Source organism: Typopeltis vanoorti, chromosome 1 (assembly GCF_054136105.1).
Source record: "Typopeltis vanoorti isolate ZY-2024b chromosome 1, IOZ_Tvanoo_1.0, whole genome shotgun sequence".
NCBI classification, from domain to species: domain Eukaryota; kingdom Metazoa; phylum Arthropoda; class Arachnida; order Uropygi; family Thelyphonidae; genus Typopeltis; species Typopeltis vanoorti.
In genome coordinates, this window is record NC_143549.1 from 126,846,691 (window position 1) to 126,865,334 (window position 18,644).

Below are 18,644 nucleotides of genomic sequence, written 5' to 3' on the forward strand. Positions count from 1 at the left end.
TCTTGTCATGTCTTGAACAAAAGTACCACTGGTTGTTTCAGCAGTTTTAGGCATGAACTCAGTTATTAATCGCTGTGTTGATGCTTTAGATAAGTCGCAATATAATTCTCTGTATGAAGACATTATTAACAACTTAAGCTCACGTGAAAACTTCCCAGCACGTTCTTCATTTGGATAATGTCGGGCAAATTAATTGCCTAAATTACTGGCCAGTTTAAGACCTTCTTTAATTGTATCAGCAATAAAAATAGGATTATCTTGATCATTATCATTGCCTTCACTTTCAGGAGTCTCAGAAACAATCTCCACTATTTCATCTTCACTAAGAGGTTTATCAATTAACAATTCTTCGATATCTGCCGACGTAAAATCATTGAATCCTTCTCTGCCAATTTCACATGTCAAACTTATTATATTGGGGAATTCTGCAATATGGTTGAAGAGAACAGGAGCATTCTCTTTAACACATGCGGCTCAAATAGCTTTCCAGCATGCATTCATAGTTTCTGGTCTCAATTCAGATAACCGAACCTGATCAATACAATCCATAACTGAAAAATTTTTCCACATCCATAATTAACAGTGTTTCATCATCATTTAGCTTGTTCAAAATGTACTGAAATGTTCGTCTGACATAATGTTTTAAAAGTCGCAATTATACCCTGATCTAGAGGTTGTAGCAATTATGTGGTATTGGGTGGCAGAAAAAAAAAATGCACATTTGGGTGTTCTATGGCAAGATGACCAGGTGCATTATCAAGAATCAAAAGCACTTTAAAAATGGGAGCCCCTTGTCATTCAAATAGCGTCTAACTTCTGGCACAAAATGTTTATGGAACCACTCAGTGAAAATATCAATGGTCACCCAAGCTTTTTTGTTGGCCATCCAATGAGCTGGCAATTTTTGAAAATCTATGCCTTTATTGGCCGTGGTCTTAATGATCGATTTATGAGCAGTGGTTTTAACATCCGATCTCCTAAAGCGTTCAAACAAAATAGGAGTGTTATGCGATCCTTTGCTGCTTTGAACCCACCAACAGTTTCTTACATTTTTGATAAGTAAGTTATGTTTGGCATTTTTTTTTAGAAAAGGCCGGTTTCATCCATATTCCAAACTTGTTCACGAGTGTAACCTCCATCTTTAATTGTTTTAGCAAGTTTTTGTGGAAATGCTTTAGCAGCTGTTTCATTAACAGAAGCCGTTTCACCTTTAATTTTTATGTTATGAAGAGCATGTCTTTTAATAAACTTAGCCAGCCAACCATTGCCTGCATGAAATTCATATTTTTTCCTCGATTGAGATGAAGTATCTGGCTGCAGTTTTTTAATCTGTTCATAAAACGAACAGATTAAAAAAGATAATGTACAAATTCTTTTTTGTACATTATCTTCTATCCACATCGCTAAAGTTTTTTCGGCCTTTTCTAGAACAACATCTCTTGTTGATAATTTCGCACTCGATTTTGTACCAGAACATACTGCTTTTCTAATAGTCTCTTCATTTTTCTTTATAGATCTGACAGTTGATTCACAGACTCCAAAATGCTTACCCACAGCCGCTGCACCTTCCCCAGTTTGAAGACGATCTAAAATTTGAATTTTTATATCCAAGGAAACGGCTTTCCTTTTTTTTTTTTTTTTTTTTGGGTTATCGGCAACATCATGTGAGGGTTGGATTAAAATCTTCAGTTAATGAAATGAAAGTTTGAAAATTACATATAGCTTACCATTTATTATTTCTTAGTTTTATAATGCAATTTTTATTTTGATTTCACTTAAAAAATGCGGTAACTGTGTTATCTACTCAAACACCAAATTCAAACTGCTAAGAACTGCTTTTTTATGCGCAGTCAGTTATGTATTGTAATTCGAGGAATTCCCAATAAATGAAATTCATAAGAATTTAGAATTTTCTTAATTGAAACGAGAAAGCAATTCTACAAAATTCTCAGAATTTTCTTGAATTACGGATTTTTTCCTAACTTAGACTTTAAGTTGGTCGCGTAAAAGTGAATAAAAATTATTTTTGATATCCCAATTTGCGTAAAAAAAAATTCGCATAAAAAGAGGTTTAGGTGTATATATATATATACACACATTTTTTGTTTATCAACCCCCCCCCCCAAAAAAAAAAACACATGAGGGATCTCAAGAACCTGTAACACAATAGTGGCAGATGTAAGTGATCTTAGAGAAGAAAAGGATCTGTTAATGTGTTCCTTAAGGGAGGTAGTATACCACTGGGAAAAAAGTAGTATGGTGAAGACTTGCAAAGGATAGATAAATGAGAAGTTGGCGAGTGTGAAGCTGAATGGTATACAGCTGTTGACCAGCAGCTGCTTGTGTTCATACATGATTAGATGGAAGCAGAGGGATAATGGCAGTTCAGCAGCATCCCTGAAAATACCTATAGAAAAGATAATAATGCCAAAGCATCTATGGGGAAAGTGACTGGAGAGAGTTAGTGAGAGAAGGATTATCTATTAAGCAGATAATTTAGCATTCCAAAAATTTGAAATTTATATATATATATATATATATATAAAGAAGTTTTCTGGAGGTTGTGTAGAGGCTTAGCTAGTATAGACTAGATGTGAAAATCAGCACAAGAGGAATGTTATCATAAATGAAAGATGGTCTTTCTTCTGGGGAAATAAGGCAGGACTGTATTTTGGTAGTATTAAAATTTCCTTAGAAGGAACATTGAGAATGGTAAGAAGATTTGGTATTTACAGCACTAGCCACAGATGATCTTGAAGCAAGTAATCTGAGTATTACAAGGTTTTGTGATTGGTGAAGAGGAATGGGTATTGTCATCAGTAAAGCTATGAATGAATAGGATTGGACATTAGTAATAGAAGATTATTGATGTATAGGAGAAAGAGTGTGGGTGAAAGCATAAAGCCTTGGGTACTTTGGCAATGATGGAAAAACCATGAGAGGGAACCATCAATCATTACATGCAATGAATGACCAGAGAGGAAGCTGGCAAACCATTCATAAAGGGTAGGAGGGAGCCCATAAGATAGTACCATGGAATGTAAACTTGGAAAGTTCCTCAAGGCATATATATATTTATAACTTGTATTAGATATTATATTCAACTGATTTAATTTCTTGAACAGTTATGTTATTTTATTATTTATAATATTATGTATCATATATTTTCTTCATTAAAATATTTTGCAGGTAATGGTTTATTGTCATAATTTTTTATGAAAATTTTCATAAGAGGTCTATCTGTTAATGTTGCCCTTGTCTATAAAATGAGAGAGAGAGGTGGAAAAGTGGTATGGCAGAAGTTTTGTGAACAGCCTAGGCATGGGATCAGAAGGATTGAATGCAAGTTGAGTAATAGGTAAGCTCAGTGAATTTGGCCCTTATGAAGTCAGCCTTAGATTTGCTGATTTTTCCCTCCAAGTTGTTATGGGCTGTGGTGTAAGCTGAGTAAGAGACTGGAGTCTTAATTTGGATGGCTCTAGCACATTTGTTGGAAAAACCAATGCTTGGATAAAGGTTTTTTGAGTGCAATGGAAAATAAAGGCACACATTCCAGCAAGAATTATTTTAGTCATCCCAATTTACACCACTGTGGTGCAGTAGGATATGTGGCCTAAAAATTGGCTGGAAGAAGGATGATCTGCTAAAAAAAAAAAAAAAAAGGACAAGATTGTATTCAGAGTTGCCAAGAGGAGAGCTAATAAATTGTGTATATGGAGGGAAAGCTGGTGAAGAAAAGGCCCACGTATTTGGAGAATGATGTGGATTATCTGGAATTTTGGTAGGTAGGTTAACTATTTGTTAGATCATTACTGATAGCAAACAATTTAATTTCTCTTTTAGCATGGTCTGTGGAATTTGGAGAAGAGAAAACTATTTGGAACTGTGGACGCTGATATCGTCAACGAAAATTATCTTGCTATTTGAGTGATTAGACTGTGTATGTTTCTGAAAGAGGTCAGTATGACTGAAAATTAGGAAAGTGGTAATGGCAACAAAATGAGGCAAGGAATTACTGTGGTGAGTGATAGGTTACAGAAATTGGTTGATAAGCAGAAAAGGGATGATGTAATTGAGACACAAATTACTGAAAGGTTTTTACAGCATTGATACAGAGGAAATTTTTCACAACAGGCCTGGTAATACGGGGAGAAATTGAGCAAGAGCCTGTTGTGAGTGTCATGACTGTTAATGAGTTCAAAGTGAAGTATGATAGATATTGTGCAAATACTGGATAGTGCTTGGCATAATGTTTAGGGCCATCCTCGATGAGTCTGCAGACTCCATGGCATTGCCCATGTAATAATATAGTATTTAATAATAATTTCATTCAAGGGACACATAGAAGTTGTTGTATGAAATAAAGCTGGATCTAATATTCACTTTACTTATATAATTTTGCATCGCCGAACTTAAGCCTTTTGGCTCTTTATTTTAGTAAATACTTTTATTCACCGACTTAGAATTCACCTCTCAGACATTTCAAGTTCCTTAGTACTGAATGAGAGTTTTTGCTCTCTTAAGGTTTCTGCCTGGTCTCTGAGGAGAACCAACCAGTTTGAAACAGCTGTCAGGCCAGTGAAACCTTATCAAAATGGACTAATAGAAAGCAAAGGTATAGAGGTTTGGGTGGCACCTACGTTTTCTAAGTAGTCTGCACTAAGGCAACTTGTGAATGCCGGTGAGTGTATTCCCGTAAGCTCTCTGGTCAACTTATTTTTACGAAACTTTCATAGTTTCTACATTCAGCTTTGAATGTAGAAATTCGGTTTCGCGAATATATCGCAGAACTGAAGCCTTTTAGCTCTTTATTTTAGTAAATAATACTAATGTGATTAAAACAGCTAATTACAAAAAATAAAACCCAGCTTTGCTTTCATTATATTAAAATTTTAATTAGCCACAAATTACTGTTTATAAAAATAGGTATGGAAAATGATCACAGACAACATAAACAGCAGCATTTTCTAATAGCATTATTGTATAATGACACCATTTGTTATTCACAACATTAGAACTCCTCACTTTTTCTACTATTTTGACCCACCTTTTCCCTGTCAGTATACCCTGAGCCATAGGATAATCATAATAAAGACAAAATTCTGTTTAAAAGTAATGTTTATAAATGGTGTAAATAAAACAAAGTTTATATTTACTTTTAAATTAAAATCTGTATGCAGTCATGCTGTTTAAATTTCTGTAATAAACATAAATGGGGAGGGGGGTGGGCACATTCTTGGTTATCTGAGCTGTGCATCATTTTTTTTTTTTTTTAACTAAAAGAAATGTAGTAGAATAGTAGAGGGGATATTTTCAAGAGCAACTTCTGATTATTCTATGGAGATTGCAAGTTAAAAAATGTAAATATATTTTAATAACAAACAAAAGTTTTTGATCTTCCAAATTCAAATTTAGCCTTCTTAAAATTTTGGGAAGTCAAAAGAACTCAAAACAATTTTTTTTTTAAGAAAATGAAGTGAACTCAAGTTATTTCTGTTTTCATGTAAAAATAATATTATTTACCACTTATAGTACGTCCACAGATATGAGACCCTTCGACACTTCTGCGCATGTCAAAAGAAGGAGAATCCATTCCGATAATAGGGTAATCAATCCATATTGTGGGATGAGTGTTTATTATTTCACGTCAGAAAATTAACTTCTCTTTTATGATCATTGTAGTTTTTAAAGTAGTAACTATTTTGCTTGTACAACAGCTGGAAAATTTTATGTATAAAGCACGTGATTTTGCATGCTTTATACATAATTTATTCAAATTTGAAGCAAACTTGAAAAATGCTGCTTCATTCTCAAACATTGAGTTATTGTTATGTACAGTGCTCTCTCTAAGCTGTGCATGAGCACACACATGCCTAATAACTGTGCATGCACACAAAAGTTTTCCTTTCAGAAGGTCTAATTTACAGGCAATATTTTTTGAATGTACTAAAAAAATGAATTATATGATAAATCACACTTATCACTTATTCAGATCTAAGGGAACCCTATAGAGTTCCCTTAGATCTGAAAATCATTTCAAGAGTTCTTTCAGGGTAAAAAAATTGAGAAAGACTGGTCTAGACAGTACACTCACTTGAAAGTGTGCAAATGGTGATGGATGTTTGTAGCTATGGGCAGGTTATACTAGATGAAAAAAAAGACATTAATATGAGAACTATTACACACAGAGTCTGAAAATTGTGCACACAATGTTTTTCAAGTGCAATAGACTGGCAAAAATTAAAGGGAACATTGGTTATATAATTACATATAGTTATGAACCAAAGGGTTTTGGCATTACTTTTTTTTTTTTTGTTTCAGTTACTTGACAATATTTACTTAAAGTTAATAAAATATTGCATTATATTAATATTTGCAGCAATAGCATGGCAACTCATAGGTTGAAAACTATTGATATAAGTTTGTTATTTAGTGATCCTAAATACTAGATTTCACCAAGCTAGAAAGAAATCATTTCCAATTTTTAAAGTTATTCTAGGAAGAGAAATCAAGCTTATTTATCTAGAGATTTGGGTGTATCATGGAGAAAAATCTGCAAGAAATAAGATGAGTGAAGTAGATATTCTACAAGTTCCATTTATTTGTGTAAATGGAACTTGTGTATAGGGTTTATTAAATAAGAAAGAGGAGGGTAATGTACTATCATCAACGAAACTGTGGGTCGATTTTTTTTTTTGTGACTCATGAAAAGTTGCAGACCTCTAGTACATTAGTAATGTGAGCAGCTACAGATGGTTTCCATTTTTTAAAATTAATTATACACACACAGAAGAAGACAAATCCATTACGATAATAAGGTAATCAATCCGTTTTGTGGAATGAGTGCTCATTATTACAAGTTGGAAAATTAGCTTTTCTTTTATGAACATTCTAGTTTTAAAAATGGTAACTATTTTGCTTATATCAGTTGGAAAATTTTATGTATAAAGCACGTGATTTCACATGTTGGTGATGAATTCATACAATCCTTATTCTTTTCTTCCCTTTAACATGAATTGATTCTTCTTGGCACTCTGCCAGCTATGGTTTTCTCTCAACTGTGGACTAATATATATATATATATTATTTATTTTTACATAATCTGGAAACTTGCTCTGGGGACCAAATATAGAACTTTTCAAGCTACTCCAGGCCTCCACTGAGTGGTCTCACATTGAATAATGAAATTTACCCCCCCCCCAAAAAAAAACAATCACAAACATTCATTCCCATTGTGGGATTCAAACCCATGGCCTGTTGGTTGGAGATCAGATACACTAACCACTTGACCAACCAGGCCAACAGTTTGCAGTTACATAGAGAAGGTTGTTTTATGATATACAGAACATGAAAGACATTGGACCTTGTGGAATCCCAATAGTAGCTGCAAAGTTTCAAGATACAAATATATCTTGCAAAAGATGGACCATAACAGATAGCTTATTTAATAAACCTTTGTACCAGATCCAATCACTTGAGTTTTGTGAAATTTTTCATGACAGGTGACACAGCAAAAGAGATCTCTCATTTATCAACATCAGTGGATTCCACACTGGCAATATTTCAATAGTTGAGAGGATTCCAGGTGGTAAAGAAGATGATTATTAATGAATTTCTCCATTATTTTGGAAAGAAATGAAGTGAGAGCAACAGATTGGGTACTGATTAATTTTCAAGCAGCAAGATAAAATACCAGTGGAAGAGAAATGTAAAAATGTGACACAATATAGGATTCAATGACAAGGCCAGGTTGAAATGGTCACAGTGAACATTGTTATAATCACTATTATAACAATATCAGCTAATCAGGTGATACTGAAATACAGAGTGCAGTTTTGTCTGATAAAAATGTTAATGTTAACGCTCAATATTTCTAGAAAATGTTTAAAAAAAAGTGTTTATATATAAAGGGACAAGTAAATGGAGGCAGTCACTATTTATTTTTTTTTAATTACAGATTTTTGCATAGAAAAATGTTAAGTGATGTATCTTCACACCGTTTCCCAGTCCTACATATGTTCTTTACAGAACTTTTACAAATTAATAAGCTAACTGCAATCCCAGATAAAGTATAAGTAGTTACCTAAATCTGTTAATTACTCAAAAATTATATTTTGTAATATAGCACCTTCATGTTTGATTGTTAACACTAACATAATTCACAAACATGATGAACTTGCTATACATGTAAATTACATTAAAAAAAATAAATAAAGAATTTAATATAAAACACATAGTTTGTGATGAGACAACATACGTTATAGAGTGCTTTTTATCACTTTCCTACTACTACTACTTTATACACACACACACACGTATCCTTAGGTTGAATTAGCTATTCATTCATTTTTACATTTTTTATATTCACTTTACATGGATAATCTATTCATTGTATATGTGCTCTATATGCAAATATTATAATTTAATTTTTATTTAATTTAGGATACGTTTCTTTTTTTTTTTGCATACACTTTTACATTCATGTAACGAGCCTTGCACTCCATTACACATTGGCTAAGTTTTGTTTATAGCTGTGTTAATGAATATGCTTACAGTTTCCTCTTGGGTTCCTGACAGTATTATGTGATTGGCTGGAGAGCAGATGAAAGAAAGCACTCTGTAACATCTGTTGTCATTCCATTCTTGCTTCATCTGTAGCTGTCCATTCTTTTTTGTATTTTTGCTTTGATGATGATGATAAGTTAGTCATCATGACATAAAGTATTTTATATTAATTGGTTTCTTTTTCTTTACATAATTTACATGTATAGTAAGCTCATTATAGCTCTCCCCCAGCACATTTCAGCAACAGTTGTGAGAACTACCACACCACAGAAGTGACATTTTCAATATGGCATTACTATACTGTGTTGTTATTATAAATATATATTTTGTGTCAAGAATAAAAGGGTCAATATTCAAGAAACTGAATTTTAATTACAAACTAATGTAGACTATAAGACACAGAACACTAAACAAACTGATATGAATGATTTATGTATTAAGCATGTGCACACACACACACAGTCTTGTTTTACAACTCCCACCCAATGTTGACGTTCTATAATGTGTTATAAAAATATTCCCTGAGTCAAATTTAAAAAAAAAAAAAAAAAAAAGAATAATTTTAAATGCAGCATGTAGGAGCAAACAACCAATTAGCACAATGAAGGATACACATGCCGATTGCTTGTCAGTTCATGAAATAAATCATACAAATTTTTCTGAGATATGAAAAATTACGAAAAGAGTAGAGACAGGTCACCAGTGTTACAGTAGAAGGCAGAGACTGAAGGTTAATGGAGTTGTCTTAGATAAGGACAATTATTAAAAGCTAAGATACAGTTAAGACTATTGTCCTTATCTTAAAGTTTTGGCTTTAAGAGATTTCATGGTGTTATTTTGTATTTAATTAAATCTTACATGAAAAAGTTTATTCATGTTTATTTTTAACAGATTTTTACTTGTCATGAATTATAACCATTATCTATATGTCTTTTGGGTTCAGACCTAGTATTCCTATCCTATCTCACTGAAATATACGTTATGATAATTCTAGCAGACGAGGAGTTGCCAGGAATGCATCCATTACATTAAATGGTAGTTCCCTGTATTTTAATACATTTAAGAAATATTTACAGTTTTTAATAAAAACACCTAAAAATAAGATATATAAATTCATATTGTTGACTAAATTTCAGTATTGAAGTTCATGATTACTGTTTGTTAAAATCCAGTATGTACAATTAGATCAGAAGTTACTATTTTCTGTGTACTGTCCAATCAGGAGAACTGCATGTAATATCATTTTCTGGGCCCAGCAAAGAAATTCCATTCAGGTTATTATCCAAAAGATACCTAATATTAAAAAAAAAAAGAAAAGAAAAACGAATATACACAAGTCAGCATCAAAAATCAGTATAGCATTAAGTTGTACAATGTTTCCTAATCTAAAGAATTCTGGTAAAGAACTTCATGGATAAAAATTAGCTAAAAACATGCATCACCTATCTAGATAATGATACAACCGAATTCCTGTAATGATATATTATAACATTCATATCCTGAAAACATTCCTGAGTTCAGGATATGAATGTTATAATGTATCATTACAGGAATTCGGTTGTATCATTAGCTAGATAGGTGATGCATGTCTTTTAGCTAATATGCCCTTTTCATTTAAAAATAAAAAGTTATTTTTGGATATCCTTTCTTTCATGCTTGCATGGTGATCAGAATACATTACGAAAATCATGGATACAATTACCATGTTGAAGTAAAACTTTATTGTTTAATACATACATACATACATACATCTTCAAGGCCCACTTTTCCTAATTCGGTTGTTGGGGCAACAGCTGCAAGAGGAACTTCCAATGGTCACGATCCTCTGCCACCAAGCTCAGGTGTTCGGTGGGATTTCCAAATGTGTCCACCTGAGGTTTTGAATATAATCTATCCAGCGAGTCCTTGGCCTTCCATGTGGCCTCCCATCCTCTGGCTTGGCAAAGAGGGCCTGCTGAGGGAGCCTCTTTTGTGGCATTCTGACCAGGTGCCTGTACCAACGTAACTGTGATCTCTCAACACGGAGAAGCAGTGGTTGAGTATTGAGGGTTTTCCGAACTGCAGAGCTTCTGACTCTGTCAAGTCTTGTCAGTCCGGCAACCCCTCGAAGGAACCTCATTTCAATCGCTTGGATTCGTATCCGCATTCTTTCGGTCATTACCAAACTCTCATGACCATAGGTGAGGATGGGGACATAGACTGTATTGAAGACAGCCAGCTTTGCCTTCTGGCTTAACTCCCACTTCAATACTACCAAACGGCCAAGCTCTCGCAATATTGAGCTTGCTAAGTCAATTCGAGTATCTAGCTCTACATCCCATTTTCTCATTCGTGAATATGGACCCAAGGTATTTAAACTTTATTGTTTAATATAAACCAAAATATACACTTGACAATTCGACCTTCACATTAAGGTAATCTTCTAGAGTGTATGTATGTGTGTATGTATATATATATATATATGTATATATATGAAACGTACTATTAACTCGGGGTTGGGATATGTTCATTTTTTAAATTAACTGACTTAAACCCGAGAATTATAACACAATGACATTTATTTGAAAAAAACGCAACATGTTTCGTCAAAAATGACTTCTTCAGGCGATAAGAACATAGAAAGACAATAAAAGACACTTAAATTAACATTGACACACTCTAAAGCTATACAACTATAAAGCCATAATATTCGACTGTAAATTACAGTTATGAGCTTGAACTACAGTCCGAGTTAAAGTTCTATTGTTGTACACCTGTGCGTGTGTGGAATCACGCGATCTCCAGTATCTAATAGTAGAGTTGAAAGAGTCTGCCAAATTATAGCTAAGATTATTATCCAAATGAAAAGGGTCTAAGGTGATTTCCCTTGACTCTACAATGCGGCGCTCTATTTCATCATGGCTGATGTGTAGGTTTGAAGTCAATGTCCAATCTATTTCATGTTGGTGGCCTTCGTTGTTCGTGTTTATTGAAAGCAGGACATGGCCCGACAGAGCAGTAGCTCTGGTTCTCTTATAGGCAATGTCTCTCTGATGCTCTTCGAGACGTAGTAAGATAGATTTTTCTGTCTGTCCATAGTAAGGCTTTCCGCATTCACAAGTAACCTTGTATACACCTGGGAATTGTAGAAGGTTGTGAGGTTGTTTATAGTTGTTGAAGCGTGATCTTATTTTTGGCAGAGTCGAGAAGCACGTTTTTATGTTAAACTTCTTTAGAATTCTGCTCAGCTTTTTGGATAGTGTGCTGATATATGGCAAGACGATATGACCTTTGGAGTTGTCCTGTGTCTCTACGTTGTTACGTTGGTGGCGGGATAATTGGTTGTTAATACTTTTTAGAGAGTAGCCATTGTGTTTAAAGGTCCATTTAAGATGTTGTAGTTCCTTTTTTAGTTTTTCTTCATCTGACAGTACAGATCTTGCACGATTCGCTAGAGTTGATATAATACCCAACTTTTGCGCTGGATGGTGATGGGAGGACGCATGCAAATATCTGTCTGTGTGTGTTGGCTTTCTAAAAATAGAGACTTTAATTGATTCAGGCGTCTTGGTGAGTTTAACATCTAGGAAGCAGATGGAACTATTTTCTTCAATCTCCATAGTCAATTTTATATCTTGATGGCGGTTGTTTAAGTGGTCGAGGAACTTGTTAAGATTCTCAGTACCATGCTCCCATATGAGGAATATATCGTCCACATATCTAAGCCAAATTTTTGGTTTTAAAGTAAAAGAGGAGATCGCCTTTTCTTCAAAGTCTTCGAAAAAAATGTTGGCTAACACAGGAGAGAGAGGACTTCCCATAGCTAATCCTTTGACCTGTTTGTATAGTTTACCTTCGAATTCAAAATATATAACCTTGGAATGAGGGGGTGTAAAGAGCGGATGGAGAGCCGTGTATTCTCCCGAAGGTACACAAAGAAAACTATCCACTGAGACCTATAGTAGACAGCATTGACTCACCCACATACAGGTTATCCAAATATTTGGCGTCATCGTTAAAAGCTTATGCGGGAAAATCTTCTTCTTATATTAAAAACTCAACAGATTTTGTCTCTAAAATAAAGGACCTAAAACTAAAATCTTCTGATATCATGGTGAGCTTTGACGTGGTAGCACTCTTTACCAACGTTCCGACACAGGACGTTCTCCATATTTTAAAAAACAAGATTTCAAATAAAATGTTCTCTCTGTTATCTCACTGTGTAAACTCTGGCTATTTTGAATTCGAAGGTAAACTATACAAACAAGTCAAAGGATTAGCTATGGGAAGCCCTCTCTCTCCTGTGTTAGCCAACATTTTTTTCGAAGACTTTGAAGAAAAGGCGATCTCCTCTTTTACTTTAAAACCAAAAATTTGGCTTAGATATGTGGACGATATATTCCTCATATGGGAGCATGGTACTGAGAATCTTAACAAGTTCCTCGACCACTTAAACAACCGCCATCAAGATATAAAATTGACTATGGAGATTGAAGAAAATAGTTCCATCTGCTTCCTAGATGTTAAACTCACCAAGACGCCTGAATCAATTAAAGTCTCTATTTTTAGAAAGCCAACACACACAGACAGATATTTGCATGCGTCCTCCCATCACCATCCAGCGCAAAAGTTGGGTATTATATCAACTCTAGCGAATCGTGCAAGATCTGTACTGTCAGATGAAGAAGAACTAAAAAAGGAACTACAACATCTTAAATGGACCTTTAAAAACAATGGCTACTCTCTAAAAAGTATTAACAACCAATTATCCCGCCACCAACGTAACAACGTAGAGACACAGGACGACTCCAAAGGTCATATCGTCTTGCCATATATCAGCACACTATCCAAAAAGCTGAGCAGAATTCTAAAGAAGTTTAACATAAAAACGTGCTTCTCGACTCTGCCAAAAATAAGATCACGCTTCAACAACTATAAACAACCTCACAACCTTCTACAATTCCCAGGTGTATACAAGGTTACTTGTGAATGCGGAAAGCCTTACTATGGACAGACAGAAAAATCTATCTTACTACGTCTCGAAGAGCATCAGAGAGACATTGCCTATAAGAGAACCAGAGCTACTGCTCTGTCGGGCCATGTCCTGCTTTCAATAAACACGAACAACGAAGGCCACCAACATGAAATAGATTGGACATTGACTTCAAACCTACACATCAGCCATGATGAAATAGAGCGCCGCATTGTAGAGTCAAGGGAAATCACCTTAGACCCTTTTCATTTGAATAATAATCTTAGCTATAATTTGGCAGACTCTTTCAACTCTACTATTAGATACTGGAGATCGCGTGATTCCACACACGCACAGGTGTACAACAATAGAACTTTAACTCGGACTGTAGTTCAAGCTCATAACTGTAATTTACAGTCGAATATTATGGCTTTATAGTTGTATAGCTTTAGAGTGTGTCAATGTTAATTTAAGTGTCTTTTATTGTCTTTCTATGTTCTTATCGCCTGAAGAAGTCATTTTTGACGAAACATGTTGCGTTTTTTTCAAATAAATGTCATTGTGTTATAATTCTCGGGTTTAAGTCAGTTAATTTAAAAAATGAACACACACACACACACACACACACACACACACACACACACACACACACACACACACACACACACACACACAAATAAACAAGCTGCAGTACAATCTACATGGCATGCTAAAGTTACTGATCAACCGTTAAGGCAAATAGTTTTAACGGTTGATCAGTAACTTTAGCATGCCATGTAGATTTTGCAACTTAATAGATAATAATAACAACAACAGGACTCTAGCTTTGATGTAGTGAGGTTTTTTTTTTATATAGCACCAGAGGTCAGGCAAATAGTTTGACCTCTGGTGCTATATAAAAAAAAAAAAAAACCTCACTACATCAAAGCTAGAGTCCTGTTATTATTATTAAGTTGCAAAGTTCACTTCTGTTTATCTATTATTTTCTGATATGAACATGTTACTCTCCAGCTTAATTTAACTTTGTAACCTAATAGATAATAATAACAGGATTCTAGTTTTGATGTAGTGAGGTTTTTTTTTTTTTAGCACCAGCGGTCAGGCAAATAGTTTTAATGGTTGATCAGTAACTTTAGCAAGCCATGTAAATCGTAGTGCAGCTTGTTTCTTTGTGTATATATATATATATATATATATACGTATACTCCAGAAGATGACCTTAATGTGAAGGTTGAAACGTCGAGTGTATATGTATATTTTGGTTTATATTAAACTAAAGTTTTACTCCAACTTGGCAGTTGTATCAATAATTTTCATAATGTATTATTTTTGGATAGCATTAATCTACAGTGTCATAATTCTATTTATTTCATCTTTCTCCTTTAGCAGATGCAATTTTTTTCCCTATGGCATTAAACAACACACACACACACGTTACACCCAAAGAAAACCACAACTGTCAAAGGACATAAAATGACTAATGAAGTGAAGTTTATAACTATTGTATACAATAGTTCCTAGAGGTTGAAGGTCAACCCATGTCACTACAATATAGAAGAGTTGACGTCTATCTGTCTGTCAGACATTTCAATTTGCACCAGTGGGCCTATCACCACCAAATTAAACATAAACCTACCTATATGACTTAGCAGAAGGCCAGAGGATTATGTATGAATGCACAATTTTATCAGTGAGTTATCACAATATCACCCATTAACATAATGTTGATTTCCCTGAGAGTTGTAGCTTTTAGAGAAAGAAATGCTGCTCTTCATCTCCCCCCCCATCTCAAAACATTATACTGAAGAAATACAGAATGAATCTCCCCTCATCCATAAAATTTAAATTATTAATATTAATATAGAAATCAAACAGTAAGCTTTGCTACTGTTTTAAATTATTAAAAGAAATACTCTAACTTTATGTTGAAAATTCGATTAATTTTTAGTACATGTGATGCAAAACAAGTTTCAACTTTCATGGACAGGACCAGGGCCATACTTATGTACAGGTGCATGAGGCTCTAGCTGAGGACCCCCCCCCCCCCCCAAAAAAAAAAAAAAAAAAAAAAAATTTAGGGCCAATTTAAGGGCCCCAGAGCACTCTACTGGCCTCGGGGAAAAGTACAAGGCCCTGACATATAAAAGTATGTGGACCTGACATATAACAAAAAATTATTATTGTTATGTGACACCTCCAGGGAGTCCAATGATTCACCGAGGGAGAGTGTGCCAAAAGCATCGAACGATTGAATCCCTTCCAACTACTAACCATGCTCAAACTTGCTTAACTTTTTGCATGGCCATTAGTAGCAGAGGCTCTACCAATCGACCAACCTTTGCTGGCATTATATAAAAAGTTAGACTGGTGAACTGTTGGAAATAGTTTTGTTAAGATATACTATCTAAAAGTTGAGCAAGAGAATTAATTCACGTCTTACAGCTTGCTTGTCTGAGAGACCAAGCAGTGCTGGGTTGTTTATGTTAGTAGAAATATTAAAAATAAACGAAGAGAGAGAAGAGAAATGCCAAACATACTGTGAAGACTCAAACTTCCTCCATTCAAGAATATGGCAACAGTTGCAACGGAAGCCTCCCCAACCAGTTGGTGTATGATTCTGCTGCTATATACTCTTCCAGATTGCATCTAGAGGGGAGTCCAAGAAGCAGTATGTGGGAGAGCACTGTCAAGTCACAACATGGCTAGAAGACTGGATGCTCTCTTTACTGCTTTCCAGATTCTGAAAATCACCATGATCCATCTGACTTCATATCATTCAAGCTTGACTAGATGCAATCTAATGACCTAAACAAAGTCATCTTCTTAGGTAACTTCAATGTCTTCAATTCTACCTGGCTCTCCTTTTCCAATTCCAGTAACCCAAATGGAAGAAATGCAGAAGTATTTGCTGTAAGAAATGATCTCATGTAAATCACCCATCTATCAACCACTCTTGATTTTTCCATTCTCTTCCAAAAATACAGCAGCGGTCTCCTCTCAGTAATTCAGACCATTATCTACTGCATGTTTTCTCCTCCACAGAATACTTTTCACTCAGCCATTTTAAAGCTCATGTTCTTTGTCATTACCAACTGCCATATGGCTCCTATCTTTTCATGGCCTGATTACTTCCACTCTCCTGATATAAACACTTGCCCTGAATGAGTTACTAAAATTATCCTTGCTGAAACAAAGATCTTTATTCCCCACTCTATTCAGAATTCCTGCTTACTATCCAAGCTATGGTTTAAGAATAGGTGTGCCAAGGCATCCAAGGAAAAAATTTTGCAAGTGGCTTAACACAACACCACCAGATTCATTCTCTGTTTACACTGAAGCATGCAGCAAAAACATCAAATCCAAAAATGACTTTGAAAGAGCTAAATGTAGGTGGGTAACTTCTGCTTATTCTCTACTCCTTTTTCACTTAGATGGCACTATTGCAAACAACACTAAAGATAAAGCTGATTTTCTGGCATCAATCTTCTCCTCCTTCACCTCCTGATTTCAATACAAGTCCTCTTGCTGTGGTGGCTACCAACTGTACTCAAATGTTGTACTCTTGACTATAATCTAGCCTATATCATCAGATCTCCAAGCCTACATGTCACAAAAAAGTTTGGAGAAACCTGTGTTGTTGCTCTTGACATTTTGTCCAGAGCATTTGTTCCTGTTTGTCATTGAGGTCTACAGCAAACTGCACTGGCCTACCTTCCACTCTATAATGGGATAGCTAATTTTCTCTCTGATAAATCACTACACGCAATGGTGGAAAAGCTCTCTTTGAACTTCTTAACAAATGTAAGAATGCCACAAATCTTCCATTGCCTACCTGCTTTCTCCTATAAACAAATGACCTCTCACTGACTAATAAATAACCCTATTCATAGTTTTACTGATCAAAGCATACTCCATTCTTCTTGCTCAATTTGACAAACAAACCCTGCAGTGCAAAAATATCCCAAGCCACACATTAACTGCTGCTTCATCATCTAAAAAAACTTGTCATCCTTTTCCATTCAAGATGCTACTTCACCTAGTGAGCTATTAGCCACATACCAATCTTGAATGGAAAAGGTGTCTCACTTTCTAAGCTATATGCTTAAGAATACTTGGTTGCAGATGGTAAGTTTCAGCCTTATGTTTCTTTCATAGGTGTTTTTGAAATAAATAAATAAGTACAGTTTTTTTTTTTAAATGAATTAGTTTTAAATTTCGGGAATACAAGATGCCATTAATTTTTTTTTTTTAGTGATGAGAACAGTTTATCCAACAGGCAAAACACATTCCACAGCAAAAATATCTTCCACTGGCCTAATGCTGATAATAATGTGCAGCACTGTTCTTGTTTTGGTATACTGCAACTCCACTGACTCGACAATTTCACTTCATTTGCACGACAAAATTAAAGTTAAGCATGCTAACACACTTGTCATTCAGTCAAGTTTCAGAGAGTATTAATAGCTGGCAATGCTAAGTGACTGCATCCATGAAATCTTCAGAATGAGTTTAGAAGACTTCGACAACTATTAAGAGAAAGAATGGATAAGTCTTTTCTGTTGTTGGCAAACTCAAGTAAAGAGTTTTTGTATCATTCAGCATAGATTATTTGCCAACCTATCATGACTGGTGAAAAGTACTGTTGCCAGTAGGAGAAACAATGTTGAGTCCATTTATATCAGTTACTCTGGACAAAGCAACATAAACCAATGACTGATCATGGTTCTTTTTACATTAGTACATAAATGAACTGAAAGTTGCTTCATGAGATTATTAACACTGGCTGTGCTTGATCCAATCAGAATAAGACTATCACCAATGTTGGATATACTGGGTGCCTCGTTTCTTGGCTAGGGAGATGACCTATGGGCATTTGGAAATTTTATCCAGAATCATTTAAAGTTGGATGTGCATTCTTCAAATTCAATGTTTGCCAGCTGATCCAAATCTCCTTTCACTAATCCATCAGAAATGTCTATATTCATGGTGATGAGATATGGTTTGCCAGCAACCAAGAGACATTCCTAGGATAGACTGCAAGTCTTTAAAATAGACATTTTATGTAGTGTTTTATCTGACATGAGCTTCTTGTTACGTGTTTTTGCACTTGATGAATATGTCTTATTCT

General features: G+C 34.8%; 1 protein-coding gene across 1 annotated transcript in view; it reads right to left on the reverse strand.

Annotated features, from left to right (window-relative positions):
* Positions 1 to 7,974: 7,974 nt before the first annotated feature.
* The window catches only part of LOC150110408 (presequence protease, mitochondrial), a 320,487-nt gene continuing 309,817 nt past the window's right edge, over positions 7,975 to 18,644 (reverse strand). The window contains exon 27 of the mRNA XM_090393554.1: positions 7,975 to 9,858. Coding sequence (XP_090249680.1) covers positions 9,762 to 9,858 — 97 coding nt within the window. The 3' untranslated portion in view covers positions 7,975 to 9,761. The remainder of the gene's footprint in view (positions 9,859 to 18,644) is intronic.